General features: G+C 47.7%; 1 protein-coding gene across 3 annotated transcripts in view; it reads right to left on the bottom strand.

Moving 5' to 3' along the window:
* Positions 1-14,439, bottom strand: part of GALNT12 (polypeptide N-acetylgalactosaminyltransferase 12) — an 83,143-nt gene extending 68,704 nt beyond the window's left edge. For 2 of the 3 annotated variants that reach the window (XM_036074156.2, XM_078061509.1), the window contains exons 1-2: positions 14,017-14,439; positions 2,272-2,441 (exon numbers count right to left, since the gene is read on the bottom strand). In XM_036074156.2, coding sequence (XP_035930049.1) covers positions 2,272-2,441; positions 14,017-14,381 — 535 coding nt within the window. In that variant the 5' untranslated portion in view covers positions 14,382-14,439. The remainder of the gene's footprint in view (positions 1-2,271; positions 2,442-14,016) is intronic. The other variant, XM_036074154.2, reaches the window with a different exon arrangement.
* Between the last annotated feature and the right edge of the window lie 3,935 nt (positions 14,440-18,374).

The following is an 18,374-nucleotide window of genomic DNA, read 5'->3' as shown; positions in this document are numbered from 1 at the left end:
GGAGCGAGCAGAAGGTGAAGAACCGGCCTGGAGCATGCAGACAAGGCAGCACAACATCCTGGAGAATGTGAAGCTACAGGGCAGAGGGAACTGGGGCCCTGACGCTGTGAAGCCCGCCACACCAGCCCTAGACGGTTACGCAAGATGTGTGATGTGGGAGACATCATTTTTATCCCGTGTAAATCACTGTTATTTTGAGTCTCTGTGAGAACAGCCAAACACACCCCCCAATTAGGACACATACTCCAGGCTTTGAAGTCCGACAGGCCAGGCCAGGAGCCTGAAGCAGCAGATGCCCAGGAAGCAGGAGCTGCTATCCTTATGCGTGGCCCAGGGATGGTAATTTGGCTGAAACGGGCTATGGCCTTGACATGTCCCCTCAGTTGAGCCTGCCCTCACTCAGCTTGTCACGTGGCACGGGGCATGGCCACAGCAGCCCCGACGCCCCCCCCATCCATCGGCGATGCCCCACGGGGCAGCGCAGACACCCCAAGACCGAGTGACCTTCCTGTTCCCTCAATGGCCCTCAGACGGCTCCCATCAGGCTCCTATTTTAGCCTACACCCCTTATGGTGGCCCCCAGGGCCCTACTGGCCTGGCTTGCCCACCCCGCAACCGCGTCTCCCATGCCGCCTCCCCACCGGCCAATGGTCGGCCCCGAGGAATGCCTGCTCACCCCAGCTCCTTCCCGCACCTGCGGCTGCTGGGCTGCCTCCTTCTCTACATCCCAGCTTCTGGCTTAAAACCACCTCCTCAGGGAGGCTTCCTGCCCTCCACCAGCTAGCGGAGGGCCTGTGCCCAAGCTCCACTTATTCTCCTGCTTCCACTTTGTTTCACAGCACTTCCCACCTTGCTATATTACATTTGCTGCATCATTATGTTATGCTATGCTATTTTACATTGTGTTGTGTTGTCTTATATTATTCTTTACATGTTCATTGACCATGTCCACCCACATCTCCACCCACCAGAATGTGAGTTTTATGAGAGCAGGGACTTGTGTTTCCCACCGAATCCCTGGTGCCTAGAACAGTGCCTGGCACACAGCAGAAACTCACAAAGTGTTCACTGAATAAATCAGGGCAGCCCTGGACTGCATGTGAATTGCTGGACCCCAGGTCACTGGTCAGGCCTGTAGGGACGCCAGCCACCCTCTCAATGGAATGTCTCTCCCTGGCTTCAGTTCTCCTCCTGTCTGGGCTGCCCCCTCCTTTTTTAAAATATTTATTTATTTATTTATTTGAGAGAGAGAGAGAGTGGGACAAGGGGGAGAGGGAGAGAGAGAATCTCAAGCAGACTCCCTGCTGAGCACAGAGCCTGACGCCGGGCTTGATCTCAGGACCCTGAGATCATGACCTGAGCCGAAATCAAGAGTCAGATGCCCAACAGACTGAGCCACCTAAGCACCCCTGGGCTGCCCGTTTTTGATCTCATCTCAAACTCAACACATCCAAAGCCAAATGCCCCCCTTCCTCTCCCAGACCTGTCACTCCTGCCCTGGGTGGCTTTTCCAGCTCTGGGACAGCACCACCACTCACCCAGAGACCCAAGCCAGAAGCCTGCAGCTCCTGCAGATGTCATGTCTCGAATGTCCCTCCTCCCCCTCCCCACCCCTCCCCTCTACTCCCACCTGACTCCCAGCCTCCATCTCTCACCTAGGCCACCTCTACAGTCCCTGGCCTCCCCGCAGAGCTCCCCTGTACACCATTCTCCACCCACAGGTATCTTGGGCCTAGAGGGATCCCTCAAAGTGCAAAACCGCTCTCCTGTTTAAAATCCCACCTCTGGTCTCCCTGCCCTCGGGACAAAGTCCCAGTTTGACCTCATGTCTAATGCCTGCACCCTTCCCCATGTCTCACCTCTCTCCTCTGCCTGCTCCCCTTGAAGCAGCTGCTCCTCTGGCCTTCCTGAACTACCTACAGATCCTACACAACCCATGTGACACTGTGCCTCTGAGCCTTCCCACCTTCTGTGCCTCCATCAGAACCCCTCCCTCCACCTTTGCTGCCCACAAACTACTCACCCTCCAAGACGTAAGGTCAGCCCCTATTCCCCAGTGCCCCATCTTCCTGCAGCACCATGTGGTAGAGCTGTCAGCACCCGTGCATCCCCAGCAGGCTCGGAGCCCCCTGAGGGCAGGGGCCGGGCCCGGGGGGACACAGGAAGCCCGTCCTGCCCAGACACATTCCACCCCTCCGAAGTCATGCTTTTGCCTCCCAGGCACCACCACGGAAAGCCAGGCCCCTCCAAGAGCCCACGGCGGGGGCTCACCTCTATCACTGTAGTCATCTACAAGGATGACTTCTTCTAGCAGGATGTCTGGGGACGTCTCGAGGACACTGTAAACTGTCCGGAGGAGGGTCGACCAGGCTTCGTTATAAAACGCTATGACAACAGATGTCGTGGGCAGATTATCATAATCATATTTCTTCTCTTTGCACCTGCAAATACAAGACAGTTTCAGGAATCGAGAACCCGCTGCGGACCGTGGGTACCAGGCCCAGGCTGGTGCTGGGGAGGGAGGCGCAAAGGGGACACCGGTCACAGTCTTGAGGCCTCTTCCTGGGAATGGAAAATCATCTGCTGTCATCGTCCAGAGCCCCCCATCCCCACCCTGTGTTCCACTAGGAACCCTAACAGATTCTAAGAAAGACTCTAAAATGACACCCTATAAGCTTGAACGGTGGGACGCTGTTTTTAAGCTTTAGAGCAATTTTCAGATTTGAGCGACAGACAAGCTAAGCAGACCAGAAGGGAGGGAGACTGCCACTCTCTCACCAGTCTGCTCCCTTCTGACCCCATGGCCAACTGCCAGGCCTGTGCTCAGACCATGCCCTCTGCATGGAGCATCCTTTCCTCATTTCTCTACCTGGCAAACTCTCTGTCCTCCTTCTGTCCCTGGGCCTGAGGGTGCAGGCAGCTGCTGGCTGCAGGAGGGGCCCCCAGCCATGCGTCCCTTTCAGCAGGTGTCGCTCACCGTGCTCTGGCCCCTGGCTGGAGTCTCACTGCCCTCCCAGCACCACCCCAGCTGCGCACCTCTGCTCACAAAAGCAGTGCGCTGGCCGCAGAAACTGGAGCTGCTGCTAGAATGCTAGAACAGTCTGGAAGGGCTCCGGAGAGGACCCTGACTAACCCCCCCTTGAGTACCCACGCCACCCCTCAATCCACTCTGTGATGGCCTGGGGGGGGGGGTAGGGTGAGGGGATGTGCCTTGACTGGCAGTGACAGGAACCAATAAGCTTCCTCTTTCTTTAGTAGGGTTTCCTGTTACTTTACAGGGAAGTTTCCCTACTTGACAGAGAATTCTCCCCTCACAAGAGCTGATGACAAACTCCCAGGGTCATCCCAGGAACTGGGCCGTGCCTGGAACTCATCAGCGAGAAATGGCCAGAGAGGGGCAGGAACGGAAGCCCAGGAGGGGCACCTGCAGGGCCCCGGGGCTGGAAGGGTGGGCTGGCAAAGCAAGAGGGGCACACAGGCTGAAGAGAGGACAGGCTGCCTGGACAGAAAGGGGGCCGGGGGCACATCGAAGAGATGCAGAACGTAGCAGCATGAGGAGTGAAGCTAGCTCTGTGAACTGTCTGCCACGGGCCAGGCGATGTACCAGGGGGCCCTTACCAGTCAGTCACCAAATATCTCCTGAGAGCCTACTAGGTGCTGGGTTTAAAAAAACAACAACAACTCCCCTGCTCCCACAGAGCTTACATGCAAGGGGACAATAATCAAGTAAGCAGGGCGCCTGGGTGGCTCAGTCGTTAAGCGTCTGCCTTCGGCTCAGGTCATGATCCCGGGGTCCTGGGATCGAGGCCCGCATCGGGCTCCCTGCTCCGCGGGAAGCCTGCTTCTCCCTCTCCCACTCCCCTGGCTTGTGTTCCCTCTCTCGCTCTCTCTCTCTCTGTCAAATAAATAAATTAAAAAAAAAAAAAAAATCAAGTAAGCAAACATATCAGTAATTTCAGTAGGCGATGGTGCTAAGAAGAAAAGCAGGATACGAAACAGAGCAACTGTTGAGGGGTGTGGGAAGGGGGAAAGGGAGTAACCACAGAACAGGTAATCAGGGAGGGCCTCTTAGAGGAGGTGACATGGAGGATGAGACCTGAATATTGAGGGACCCGGTCCTGCAAAAAGCAGAGAGAAAGCCCTTTAGATATGCACTTTATTTCTTTGTGGTTTTTCTCCCTTTATTTCATTATGAAAATTTTCAAACATACAAACGGTAGAGAGAATATTATAAGAAAGTCCTGGGACCTTTGGCCCGACATCAACAATTCTCAATGCATGGTCAATCTTAGTTCACCTAAGCCCTCACCCACTCCCTCCATCCCAGACTAGTGTCAAGCAAAACCCCACATAGCACAGCATCCATAAATATTTCAATAGACCTAAGAGATAAGGACTCTTTTTTATAATAAAACACAATAAAGCTGAAACACCTTAAAAAAACTAGTGATTCCTTAGCGCTACCATATCTCCAATCTACAGTATTTCATAAAAATTAAGATGCCAATGGTTGGAAGACACACCATTCTTTTAAGAATCTCTAAAAGGACACATGTCGCCTAACCGTAGGATGTGTTGATTTTAAGATGTCTCCAAATCTCAGAAATGTTTAAATATGAAAAAAAAGACTTAAAATTAATGACATTAATACTTTAACTCAAAAACACGTGCTATGTTGGCATTTATTGAGACGGGGCTCAGCGAGGTGAATAACATGGGCAGTTCACAGAATGCCGGAGGGTGTGTACCTGGCCGAGGTCCTTGGGCCCAGAGCCCTTGTCGTAGGGTTCTGGCTCGCTCCTGCCCCCCAGGGCATTCAGGTAAAGATCCCAACACCATCCCTCCCTGCCTAGCCCTCCTTCCGACAAGCCATGGGCAATTTCTCCTGTGCTTCCTCTCAGGGTCCTGCTCCAGGCCCTCTTCCTGAACGTCAGGACAGCTTCTGCAGAGGGCTCTGCTGTCACTGGGATGGCTTTCGCACACCAACAGCCTTCTCCGGGAGACTCTGTGGGAGGCTGGCTCTTCTCAGCCACCTTTACATTCTTACTCCTGCTGCGTTTGCAGGCCCGGCTCTGGACACTTGAGGAAAAGTCAGCCGAGGCTGCAAGCGTGGCAGCTCTGGTATCGTGAAGCGAGAGGGCATCCCCGGCAGCCCGAGCAGCAGGACCTGAGTCCTTGGACACCATGGGCTTCCAGCCCAGTGCATAGAAGCCGTCACTTAGCACTGCGCTTCCCAGAGGAGAGTCCAGCCCGCACTCCAGGGGAGGAGAAGGCGGCTCCATCCTTTGAAGGGAAGGATAGCAAAAACTTTGTGGATATGTTTTAAAACCACCGTGCAGGGTCAGAATGTAGCAGAAGTGAGATATGAGTCTTCTGATATCAGGTCCTAAGACGCTGAACTTTCCTCTTTGTTCCTGCCCACGGACCACCCATTCTGGGGGAAGCCATCTCCATGCAGTGAAGCGAGGAGACTCAAGCATCCTTTGGGGAGGTCTCTGGTGAGGGCCTCCAGCCAACAGCCATCCCAACTGTCCAGCATGGGATGAGCCCTCTTGAAAGCAGATCCTCCAGCCCCAGTGAAGCCTTGAGATGATGAAAGCCCCGGGCAGCATTTTTTTGACTGTGATCTCATGAGAGATCCGGAGCCAGAACCACCCAGCTAAGCCACTCCCGGATTCTTGACCTACAGAGATTATGTGAAATCACAAATGTTTATTGTTGCTTTAAGTTACTAAGTGTATGGCACTGCATACGCCGAAATAAATCACAAGGAATCTTTCAGCTAAGCCCAAACTGAAAGATGTTTTATAAACCAATAGGCCTGTACTCTTAAAAAATGCTGGTGTCCTAAGAGACAGAGACAGGCCTAAAGAGACACAACAAATAAATGTCACCCTTGATTCTCAATTAGATACCGGGTCAGGAAGAAAAACCTGCTCCAAAAATTGGCACAGTTGAAAAAATCCAGTATTGTATAAACTTCCTCAATTTGATAACTACATCATGGTATCACGAGAGAATGTCCCCGTCCCTAGAAAATGCACGTGGAAGTAACAAAGGATCAAGGGTGTTTATTGCTGAAATTTACTCTCAAATGTGTATAATATTATAGCACAGAGAGAGAGAGAGAGAGACAGAAATTAAGTAAATGGGGCAAAATAATGAATGGATCTAGGTGAAGGACAAACAGGAGTTTCTTATGCTATTCTTAAATTTTCTCTGGCTTTGAATTTTTTCGAAATCAAAAGTGTAATACAATAAGAAGAAAAAAATGTTAATGTTGCCAAGGGTATATCCAAGCACCGAGCCAATTCTGATTCTAAAAATATGTATCTCGAGCTTAGTGGCCCTGACTAAGGCCCTCTCCTATCTCATTCTTTCCCACTTCTACCAAATTGCTGCCCTCCTCCAAATACATGTTACAACAAATGGAAAACATATATATGTATAAACATATTAATAATGCATCTTCATTTTAAAAGCCCCTGACTCATAGCCAGGGTGCATGAAAAAGCTATGCAGCACTGAGTCAGAGCCCACTAGAAGATTTGGAAATAATTAATTGCTTATACTCCATGAAAAAAAAATGTGTTTCTGTGCAACCTAAAAATAAAGAGTTTTTTTATTTTAAAAAAGCAAAAATTTAGTTCCAAATGTACACAGGTCCAAGGAGGAATGAATGGAAATAAGGACAGTAAACTGAGGTTTTTAAACATCAAGTTTTATTCAATTTAAACAACTGTCCTTTCGTGTGAAATCACATCCTTACTGTTCAGTATTAAAATGTGTTTCTTCTAGAATGAGAGTAGTAGGAGGGCAGAAAAAGCTCTGTTTGACCAGATAACGCCGGGACCAGATGTCTGTCCCTCCTCAGTGTTTTTGTTTATGTGTTTTCACTGCTCTGCAAAACCCCAAAGCCCAAGGCCACTGTTCTAGAATGTCTAGGTACTCTATTTGTGTCCCTTTAAATCAGAAGAGTGCTGGGTACCAGTTGGCAAAACATACACAGAGCTTCAAAATGTTCCTCTTCTCTTTAATCTCATATCAATATATCGAAGAACTTCTCACCTAAGGGAATCATCAGAGATACCCCAAAGGAAACCTGTGATTAACAATTTTTCTTTGTAACATTATTTATAACAGCAAAAAGCTATAAACAATTCCAACAGTCTAACAAGAAAATGTGAAACACGGGGCAGCTGGGTTACTACACCATCCAAAACCACGTTTTCAGAGACTATTTAACAGTAAAGGAGAATAACTTCACTGTAACGGTAAATCACAAAAAAAAGGGTACAAATCTATAAACAGCAGCATGCGTGCACGAGCATGCTCCCACACAAACAATACACAGTAGAAAGAAATATGCCAAAAATGTTAACAATGGAGATCTCTGAGCAGCGGGATTATTGCGGATTCTTGCTTCTTTACAGTTCTCTGCATTCTAAGATTATTCTACAATAAACATGCATCATTTTTATAATCACAAAGAAAGATTACTTTTAAAAGGCTGTATCCTATTTATTTAGCTTCCCATAGCCAATGTCCTCTTTGGGCAATAATATCACACTCTGACCACTCCTTTTCTCTTGGCCTGATAGAGTTTCTCCTTCTTTCTTTAAACATACCTTAAAGGCATTCTCTTTCATGAAGTTCAATATATCCTTCTGGAATGTCTAAGTTTGTTTCCAGGAAAAATACTTTCCCTTTTTCCTTTTTTTTTTTTTTTAAAGTAAGTTTCCAAAAGTTCAGATTGTAAAACAAACACTGCTGAAAAAAAATAAGCAATTCACTTTCATTGCATGATCAAGTTGAAAGACTTTTACAAATGTACAAAGTCTAACCTTCTAGGATTGTGAATTAACTGTCTTTGATTCAATTATCCAACTTCAGTTTGAATCAATTAACTGAAAAAATTATTAACAATTCCTATGTGCCTATCCCTATCCTAGGCGTTATGATGGAATATAAAAGAATTATATGGCATTGCTCATTCTCCCTCTCCTGACTGATAAAAAGTGGTACATCCTCTAATTAGACAAGAACAGCTATGCATACATCACTCAGGGTTCCACTTTTGCCTAGGGGACAAAAGGAAGCTCAGAGCCAAATTCACTGCTAAATCATAGTGAGCTGTCCTCTCTTTAACTTTCTGGTATAATTCATGGGCTTTGTAAGGGCAGTGTCTGAATTCTGGTTTTTGCTCTATTTTCTGCATGCTTTGTACTGTACCTGGTAATAATAACATGTACTGAGTGCTGACCACATCACGGGCAGTGTGCTAAGCATTTTATACGCACTATTCCACTCTCCCTCCTCAACAACCCTATTGGGTGGGGACCATAACCTTCACTAGCACAATACATGTCTATGTATTATAAGGATGTGAACGAATGGGTGCAGAAAATGCCTCCTCATCTTCTTTTATGTTTGTATTCATGTTATCACATAAATGTCCTTTAAAAAACCCATATCCTTCGCAGAACAGGCCAGGGAGGTCATAATGTACCTTGATGTGTTTTGCCTGCCCAAAATCCTTTCTCCTTTCTTCACGTTACTGCATTTTGATTTCTCTTTCAGGAACCATGTCTCCCGGACTCTCAGTGTGCATGGTCTGTGCAAGGCTACACACACACACACACACACACACACACACACACACACGTACACACACCCCTCTGGGAAGGTCACATGCCCCCTAGGTCTGACCAATGAACATTCTCCTGATGACATCAGGTGAGTCACTGAATCCAGGGCCCAGAATAATCTGAACCTAGTCCTCATCCCAGACTTTTCTGTGATCAAAGTCAATATATTTTCTTTCATATTTAAATCAGTTTGCATTGGGTTTTCAGTCACTTTCAACCAAAAGCACTATGACTAATAGAGAAATACGTCTTTTTTTTTTTTTTTTTTTTTTCCAGTAAATGTAGGACTTCCACTTCTGGCAATATGGAGGATTTATAATGCCTGGGGAAACCCGCTGGAAAAAATTCTCGATAAAATACTTTAAAAAAAAACTTTTAAATGCATGGCTCAGCTTACAGGAAAGGAAAAAAAAAAAAGTCCTCATAGTCCAGAAACAACAAGAAAATACAAATCTAGATATTAGAGTTATGAGACACAGAGCATAAGTATGCTTAAGATGCTTAAATAAATAAAAGACACCCTCGAATGAATGACAAAGAAACAAGAATGATCGGCAAATCTCACTCAGGATTGACATCTCACAGCCATGGTGCAAGTCAGGGGACAATGGAATATTCTCTTCAAATGCCAAACTACCAATATAGAATTACATATCCAAATAAAATTATCTTTCAAGAACAAGAGCAAAATAAGAACATTTTCAGATAAGCAAAACTGAATTCACAACATTGACTTTCTCTACAATAATGAATACATGACATGCTTCAGGAAGGAAAAGAACCCCAGAAAGTTCTCTGAGATCCAAAGACCACCCAGCATTCAGGAATGAATGAAGGGCAGAAAAAAATGATAACCTGGTGGGTAAATGTAAACAAAAAAATACCACATTTTTTAAATGTTTTAATGTGTTGGTTTAAAAAGCAAGACAGAATTAAAACCCTGGAGTAAAATGGCACGTAAGTTGGGAAGGAAGGTGACCAATGTTAAAGCACCCGAAGGTCCATAGCTAGTGATTAACTTTAGATCCTGCTGACTTGAATATGTACTTTCAAACTGACTGCTAAAGATAAGAATAAACAATAGAACTGCCAAATTAGTAGAGAAGAAAAAGTGGAGTAAGAGGGGGAGAGAAAAGCTTCTATCGACTCAAAAAGCAGCATAAAAAAAAAAGAGGGGGAAAGCAAAAACAATTAGAAAGTATAAAATAAGATGGCATAATCCAAATAATCAGACCTAAAGTGTCTTGTAAGTACGAGAAAAAAAAAAAAATATATATATATATGGACATACTAGTTAAAAGTCAAAGATTGTCAGTCTGGATGTTTTCTTTAATGACCACACAAAATCAAGTGACATGCTATTTAGAGACACGCCTACAACATAAGGACCCAGAATGAATGAGAGTAAAGGGATAGAAAAAGGTATCAGGAAAATACTAACTAAACCTAACATGTTCTGCAGACTGAAAGCACTGATTCAAAGAAAGGATGTTACTCTGACAACCACAGATGGGTCTGGTAAAAATTAATAAAATAACCTGCGGTTTACAACCTCGTTGGGGAAGCAAAGAAACATCAGTCTAATCTCCGTACCATGGGTGATGTTGTTCCAAAGATACCGTTGTTATGAGAACAGTCAGGCAGGCTACCTCTCTGCAAGAAGGGAAATCCTAACCAATTCCCTCCCTCCTGCCAAGCCCAGCAAGACACGCTTTCTTTTGCTGAATTACCTATTTAGAGCTATTTTGAAACTCTTCACCATCCCAGCACCCAAGTCCTGACCCCTGAACTCAGATACACATCTGCAAGTATAGCATTAATGAGGCTAACACCAGAGCAAGCATTCAAGGGACACCTATGTATTGTTGGCACACCTTCCTAAACAGCTGTTCAAAATCCCTCTGCTATGGCAGGGAACGTCTGATGTTCACACGTGCCATCTCCATCCACGTGCCTGTGGAAATGCACAGCCCCAAGGGCACTGTCACTCCACAGTGTCTTTCTCACTTGCTAAATGGGTCAGAATGCAAACAAGAATGACATTATAGTGATTATCTCAAGGCTTCTCTGAGCTATAAAAACTGAAACTCTTTGCAAATATTGGCACATTAGCAATCATTTACTCGTGACACACCTTACAACTGACTGTGATGTCATCGCTAGTTTCAACGACAGGCGATCTGTTTTGAATCCCTACTTTGCCTAATTCTGGTATTCTCCCACTTGCTCAAAAGCACCCACCCTTAATCTTCTGAGTAATTTAAACCCCACGGACTCTAAGACAGTAGCTTTCAACCCTAGTTGCACATCAGCCTCAGCCTAGGCCCTACCTACAGAAATTCTATTTAATTGTTCTGGGGAAAGTCCTTGGCATCAATATTTCTCAAAGTTCCCCTAGGCCACAAATCCAGCTTTCTGGCTCCCCACTTTGGCCTACTGCCATCTTGGAGTGAAAGTTCCATCTCCTTGCCTGGCTCAAAGGAGATGGTGTTTGTGAGTTCTGCAACAGAAATAACAGAAATAAAGCTGTGCTCTAATCCACTGGCCTGTGAATTATCAGACTCACAGAAGAGCTGGGGTCTACACCAAGTTGCAAGGAATTAGAGCCAACGCTGAAGCATCTCTACGTGTCTGGCCTGTCCAAGAGAGCGGACACAGTCTCAAGGCTTGCAGTCGCCAAGAAGAAGAAGCCAGAGTCCCTTCCGTGGTAGTTCCCGACTCCCTGCCTATGGTAACAGGTTCATCCGTTGTAGTATAAAGCCCGGTTAAAACTGCGTGTGAACCTATGTACATACCCATGTTTGAATATGTTCTCATTCACATACCCATACGTGTATTTTTCAAAATCTATTTCTATACCTGGAAAAGTCTAAAAGGATACACAGCAAAATGTTAACAGTGGTTCTCCTGGGGCAGTAGGTTTATAGATGATTTTTATTTATTTATTTATTTTGCCTCTCTGTATATGCCAAAATTTCTAGAGTGAACATGTATTGTTTTTATAATTAAAATAAATAGATAACTCATTGCCTGCATCCCAAAAGGGAGGAGGGAAGAAAAGATCTGGGTTTTAGATCAGCTCTGCCCCGGATCTGCACGTTACTTTGGGGGCACGGCTTTTACTCTCTGGTTAGACTGGATCTCCCTCAGGGCCTTTCCCTTTCTGACATTCAAGGATCTTAACCATCCCTCTGCTTATCAGTTAAAGTCCCAAGGGACTCCCCCACATGCACCGCCACTCCAATTATAAATTTATATTCTGCCATTCTGATTTCTCAGGCTAAAACCGCAGACCCTGATTAGGTGCTCACCTTTGTATGAACTATAATAAAAGTGAGTCTCAGGGTGCCTGGGTGGCTCAGGTGGTTGGACGTCTGCCTTCGGCTCAGGTCATGGTCCCAGGGTCCTGGGTTTGAGCCCCGTATCAGGCTCCCTGCTCAGCAGAGACCCTGCTTCTCCCTACCCCTCTACCTGCCGCTCTGCCTACTTGTGCTCTCTTTCTATCTCTCTGTCAAATAAATAAATAAAATCTTAAAAAAAGAAAAAGTGAGTCTCCATAAAAGGCCCTGACCTTACAGGCCACACTGAAGTTATGCCTCACTGCCTGGCCTGGCTGAGAGCAACACAGATCAAGCTCACCTTTCTCTCCAGCTAGGCAACAATAATCCAACAGGCCTTGCTGCAGGAATTAAAGGCAGGAGGCATTCATACTTCTTATCACGCTGGGTTTGGATTAACTTCCCAGAGTCAATGCAACAGCAGGATCTATAAGCAAATCCTGATAGGACACAGGGCAGCTGTGTCACCATGGAGACGAGATACTATACGCCCACAGGTTATCCACTGTGTTTAAAGAGATTTCTCAACCTGGGACAATAAAGGAAGCTGGAACCCGGAAAATAAACACTTTACAACCAATCCCTGGATGACTCTTAAAAGCGACCTCCTGAGTACCTCGTTGGCAACAGGGAAGGGGGGAAAACTAGGAAGAATTGAGTGCACGGTGTGTTCGATGTTTTATTAATTCCTAGGCTGTGTTATTTTTACTCATTCCTTATTTTGCAGATAGGGAAAGTGGAGGAAACTGCTACCAACACTAACAAAGTTCTACTCAAAAAGAGTAGACAGTGTAGTAACAGTGAAAATGCCTCAGACAAAAGCATGAGGCTAGACATGAACAGACACCGGAAAATAGGGAGGACTGTGAAGCCCAAGTCCTTCCCAGCTCTGCCAAAAGGGGGTGGGGAGCAACTCCTGGAGCAGGTATTCATGCTTTCCCTAGCCAAGGATTCACCGCCCGGCAAATCCTGAAATCAGCACAATGCCTAGGGGGCCAGGAGGGTCCCATCCCCCCCAGCCAGTTCCACCACTTACCAGCTGTGGGGCCTTTAGGTGAGTCACTGTCCTCCCTGAGACCTTTGCCACACCTCTAAAGCAGGCATGCCAGGGAACCGGGAGGAACAGCAGGTGCTCGGTGCACACAGGAGGCTGCCCCACTGGCTATTCGCGCCCCCCCCCCGTTCCTTTTTTCCTCAAAGTCTAAGAACGGGGCTCAAGTGGGGGCCTGGAAGATCCCCACCAATGGAGGGAAGGAGAAAGGCCAGGAGGTCTGTCCTTTTACCAGCTTGTTCCCTTCTCACTTAGGCGGGGGAGGGGGGGCCACAACCCACCCAGACAGCAGCTCTCATAGGATTTAGGCCTCTGACCACACGGGCTCAGGGCCTGCACCACCCACAGGAGTGAGCCCAGCTGGACCTCGGCCAGAAGGAGCCTTTCCCACTACCTCCTTCCTGCCTTCCTCTGCCTAATGCTCAGGAATCCAGCTCCCAGTGAGGGGGAAACCTCGGACTTGGCCTTCCAGCGACCTTTTACCTCTCCTGCTGGAGCGCCCCCCCCCCCCTGGTTCATTCAAGGGCCTGGCACACACAGATAAGTGAAAAGTGGAGCCTACCTCGAAACCTAAGAGTCCTTAGTTTCACCAAGGTAAGGCCATACTGGCAGAGCTGGACTAGGGGTGCTGTGAAACCAGGAAGAGCACCCAAAGAGGGTCTCATCTTACACCTGTCTGCTTAGCCCCGACCCTCCCGCTACTTTTTTAGAGCCGAATGACAGACCTTCTCAAGAGGGAAGGAGACAAGAGTCAATTTCTGAGGGTTTTTTTTTCCTATTTTCATTTTTTAAAACTTTCTTGCGTCCCCCCATCCCATATGACCCCTTCCACTGCCCACTTCCGAGAAAGACTCAGTAAGACGCGCGATCCCCTTCGAGACCCCGGTTCCACCCCGCCACTTCACAGATGCAGAAACTGAGGCCCGGGGACCTCGCGGGCAGTGTCCCCCTCCCCCCACCCCGCCACCTGCGGACTCACAGCGGGTTCCAGCGCTCGGGCAGGCGGCGGTGCAGCGAGATGCGGTCGCTAAGGTAGATGTTGATCTGGTGCAGCTGCACGCTCTCCTCCTGCAGCCGCAGCTCCTCGTCCTGCAGCTGCAGCTGCACCGCCTCGCCCCGCGCGCCCAGAGCGTCGCCGGGTACCGGCGGCCGCGGCAGGACCGGGTCGCGCCGCCCCGGGCGCGGGGTGCGCAGGGGTCCCGGCTCGGCCGCCCTGGCCCCGCGCCGCTCCCGCAGCACGGAGCCCAGCCCGGCCAGCGCTAGCACAGCCAGCAGCGTCAGCAGCGCCTCGCGGCCGCGCCGCAGCCCCCGCGGGCAGCGCCTCCAGGCCGCGCGCCCCCACATGCGCCCGCCAGCTCGGGCCAGCGCTCGGCTCGCCCGGAGGCGGCGGCGCAGACCCGTACCCGGATCCCGGAACCGCAGCGCCGCACCGCCCCGCCCCGCCCCCGGCCCGCCCCACCTGCGCCCCGCCCCCTTCCCGCCCACCCCGCCCGCAGGAGCGCAGCCCCCACGCCGCGGAGCGTGGCTGGTCTTCACTGGTCCCCGCCCGCGGGCTTGCTGGAACTCGCACCTTCCTCGTTGGGCTGTGTGCATTATGAACAAAGTGACGGCCGTAAAACCCTCAGCTCAGCGCCTGGCATATTGTAAGCGCGCAGTGAATACTGGCTGAGTGCGCCCTGTAGGGTGCTATGAATTTTACTCCCTTATCTCATAGGACTCTTAAGCAGTCCAGTAACAGGGGTAGTAGGATTATCAACTCCATTTTACAGATGCGGGGACTGAGGCACAGTGAGGCTAATACACACCAGACTGTGTCACTGAGGCCTGCAGGCCTACCAAAGACGTAATACTGTTTAGATCCCTTGAATAACAAACCTTCCTCTGGCTTCCTGTTAGTCAATCTCTGCATTTCTTAGTCCTCACTTTACAAAGGCGTCCAATAAACTGATCAAAGGAATGACCCCCCCCTCCCCGCGAGAAACACATGCATAGGCACCGGTAATATGATCGCACACACCCAGGCCATCCATTCCCCTGAACTTGGCTAGAGGTTTCCTTTGAGGGGATTGAAGAAATGAAGGAGCCAGTGGGGGTGCTGGAAATATTTAACAGGGTCAAGACTAAAGTGAGGCATGAGGCTGTCTTCAAGGCAGAAAATTATAGGATGGGCAAAACAAAACAAAATCAGTGATCAAACATAAACAATACTTTTAAAAATCAAAATGAGAGCAAAAATCCCTGAACAAAACACCAAAATTTTAAATAAAGGCAGAATCTGACACTGTACTTGCACAGCTCAAGTCACTGACCTCACTCACCCTTATCCCAGCCTTGATTCCATGTTTGATCTCAGTGGGGATTACATGGATACATAAGTAAAAAATCATCATGTTCTTCTTTTAAAAATATGCACTTGACTTATGAAAGTTATATCTCAATTCAAAACATAAAAAATAAAAGACAGAACTAAGAGAAATTAAAAAAAAAAAAAAAAAGGAGAAGCCCTGGCCTCCAGCACCAACGCTCAAGTCCTCAACTTGACAGGAAGAGGTCCTCAGAATGTGACTCCAAGGCCTACCCCCACAGCACTGGGGCGGAGGGGAGCGGGGTCTCACCATTCCAAACCTTTGCATATGGTGTTCTCCCTGCTTGAAAGGCCCTGCCCCACCTGGCAAACCCCTCTCTACCCTTCAAGGCCCTGCCAAAAGCCACCTCTTCTGTGAAGCCTTGGACAACTCCACAGCCTTTTAGGCAAATGCATTTCAAGATTGCATCATCCTTTTGTGAATTAGTTAGGGTTCCACCACATAAACAGAACCAGGAGATATATTAAGAGATTTATGGCAAGGAATTGATCTACACAATTGCAGGGGCTGGTTAAGCGAATCCAAAATCTTTAGGGCAGGCCATCAGGAAGGGAAGGCTGAAACTCTGGCGTGAGCTGAAGCTACAGTTCACAGGCAGAATTTCTTCTTTTTTAAGGCAACCTCAGTTCTGCTCTTAAAGACTTTCAACTGATTAAATCAGGCCCACCTAGCTAAATCTCCATTAGTTAAAGTCAACTGATTATAGACGTTATATCTACAAAATATCTTCATGGCAACATCTAAGTGTTTGATTGAATACACTAGGGATTAAAACCTAGATAAGCTGACACATCAAACTGACCATCTCTATTTGTTTCCTAGGGCTGCCATAAGAGAGTACTACAATCTGGGTGGCTGAAAACAATAGAAATGTATTCCCTCTCAGTTCTGGAGGCTAGAAATCCAAAATCAATTAGTTCTATCAGCAAGGCTATGCTTTCTCAGAAGGCTCTAGGTGGGGATCCATTCCATACTTTTCTCTTAGTTTCTGGTGTTGCTTGAAATCCTGCCATTGCTTGGTTTATGCACGCGTCACTCCAATCTCTGCCCCCATTGTCATTCTTCTGATGTGCGTCTGTGTCTGTCTCTGTGTCTCTTCTACTCTTCTTCTAAGGACACCAGTCAAATTGGATTTGGGCCCACTCTAATGACCTCATCTTAACTTGATTATGTCTGTGAAGACCCTATTTCCAAATAAGGAAATTCACATTCATAGGTACCAAGGATTAGGACTTCAACATATCTTGTTGCAGGGGCTCAATTCACTCCATAACACCTCATACTTTGTTAAAATGCTTGGTACATTGGATCGTGCTTAATTTACCCTAGCCTTGTAACAACAACAAAAAAAATGTAAGGGACTTAGAGTATGAGCTGTGGTGACTTCATGATCGCAGAGCTTAGTATAGTGTCAGACACACAGAAAGAACTCAATTAATAGCTGGCTTTGTGTCTCATGCTGCCTTCTGGTGGCATCTGTCTGAACTCGCTGGGGAGGTATCTGATGGAAGGCACAACCTGGTTAAGTGCAGGGAGGAGTTACTCCCAAAATGTAATGAACATGAATTCTTGAGGTCTTGTTGCTAGAAAGCCCTCAGCAGTAACCCAATATGGGAGTTTTCAAAAATCTGCTCCCAGAAACCCCAGGGACCACCCAGGAAAGTAAAAAGAGGCTGGCTGGGCCCCAGTTCCCTTCCCTAAAATCAGAGCATTGACACTTTTACCTGCTTCATACTTTGAGCTTCCTTCTTAGATTATAGCACCCTCCTCCCTAATGACCAGAGAAACTGGTAACAACAACCAAAGAAAGTATTTTGTCCAAGCCCACAGCAGGTCAGTGGCAGAACAGGAAATAAAATGGAGTAAAAAGGTGTGGCTGACACCAGTGGATGTCTGCCAACATCCATTTTCCTCTCCTTCCTTAAGAGTAGAACCCTGAGTTCTTGCTTGTTTGTTCCTCTGGGCCCATGGTCTAAAGATCAGACATTGTAAAGACTAGAATCCCCAGCCTCCTTTGCGGCTAGCCATGGCCATGTGACTGAGTGTGCAGCCAACGGGCTGTAAGTGGGCTTGTCAGACAGCGCTTCTGGGGAATGTTCTTAAAGGAAATTTCCTTACCCTTCCTTCTTCCTGCCGGCTGGACTGTGCATATGAAGACTACAGCTCAAGCAACCACCTCGGGTCATGAGGTAAAAGGTGTGCACTGAGGCTGGGGACACAACAAGGCAGCAGGACCCAGGTCCGTACACTCTAGACACTGAACCAGTCCTGATGGCTCCATCCAGGCTTTGCTTATGTGAGGAAGAAATAAGCTTCTGTCTTGTTTGCACCACTGTTCCTATGGGTTTTCTGTCCTATGCAGCCAAATCTAATCCTAAGTGATACGCAGGATAAATTGCACAAGAATTCTCCCCAAATCTGGCTCTGACAGTGTGGTGGTTTTAAAACAAGGCTGCAAATTATTGGATACTCCCTTGCCTTGAATAGGGGCAGACCTGTAACTGCTTCAACCATTAGACGATGGTAGAAGGGAAGCTCTGTGACTTCACTGGCTAGGAATAAGAAGCCACGAAGCTTCCATCTTGTTTACAGGATCCCTGTTCTTGGAGCCTTGAGCTGCCAGGGAAGAAATCCGACTATCTTGGTATCGTCATGCTGGCGAAGTCCCAGGTAGGATATCTTGTCCACAGTGCAAGCTGCGCCCAAACCTCTGCCGGCCCAGCCAGCCCAGGCATCAGACAGGTAAGTGAAGAAGCCATCTTGGAAGTAGCTCCACCCTAGCCATTCAAGTCACCCCAGCCATCCAGGTCACCTCATCTGTGGCCCCAGATGTCATGGAGTGGAGAAAAGAGATGCCCTTTTCAAATTCTTGACCCACAGAATCCATGAGTATGATAAGGTAGTTGGCATTTCATACCATGAAGTTTTGGGATGGTCCGTTACTCAGCAATAAATAACTAGAACAAATGGA

This window comes from Halichoerus grypus, chromosome 14 (assembly GCF_964656455.1).
Source record: "Halichoerus grypus chromosome 14, mHalGry1.hap1.1, whole genome shotgun sequence".
Classification (NCBI taxonomy): domain Eukaryota; kingdom Metazoa; phylum Chordata; class Mammalia; order Carnivora; family Phocidae; genus Halichoerus; species Halichoerus grypus.
This window is presented reverse-complemented; position numbering and strand designations above follow the sequence as displayed.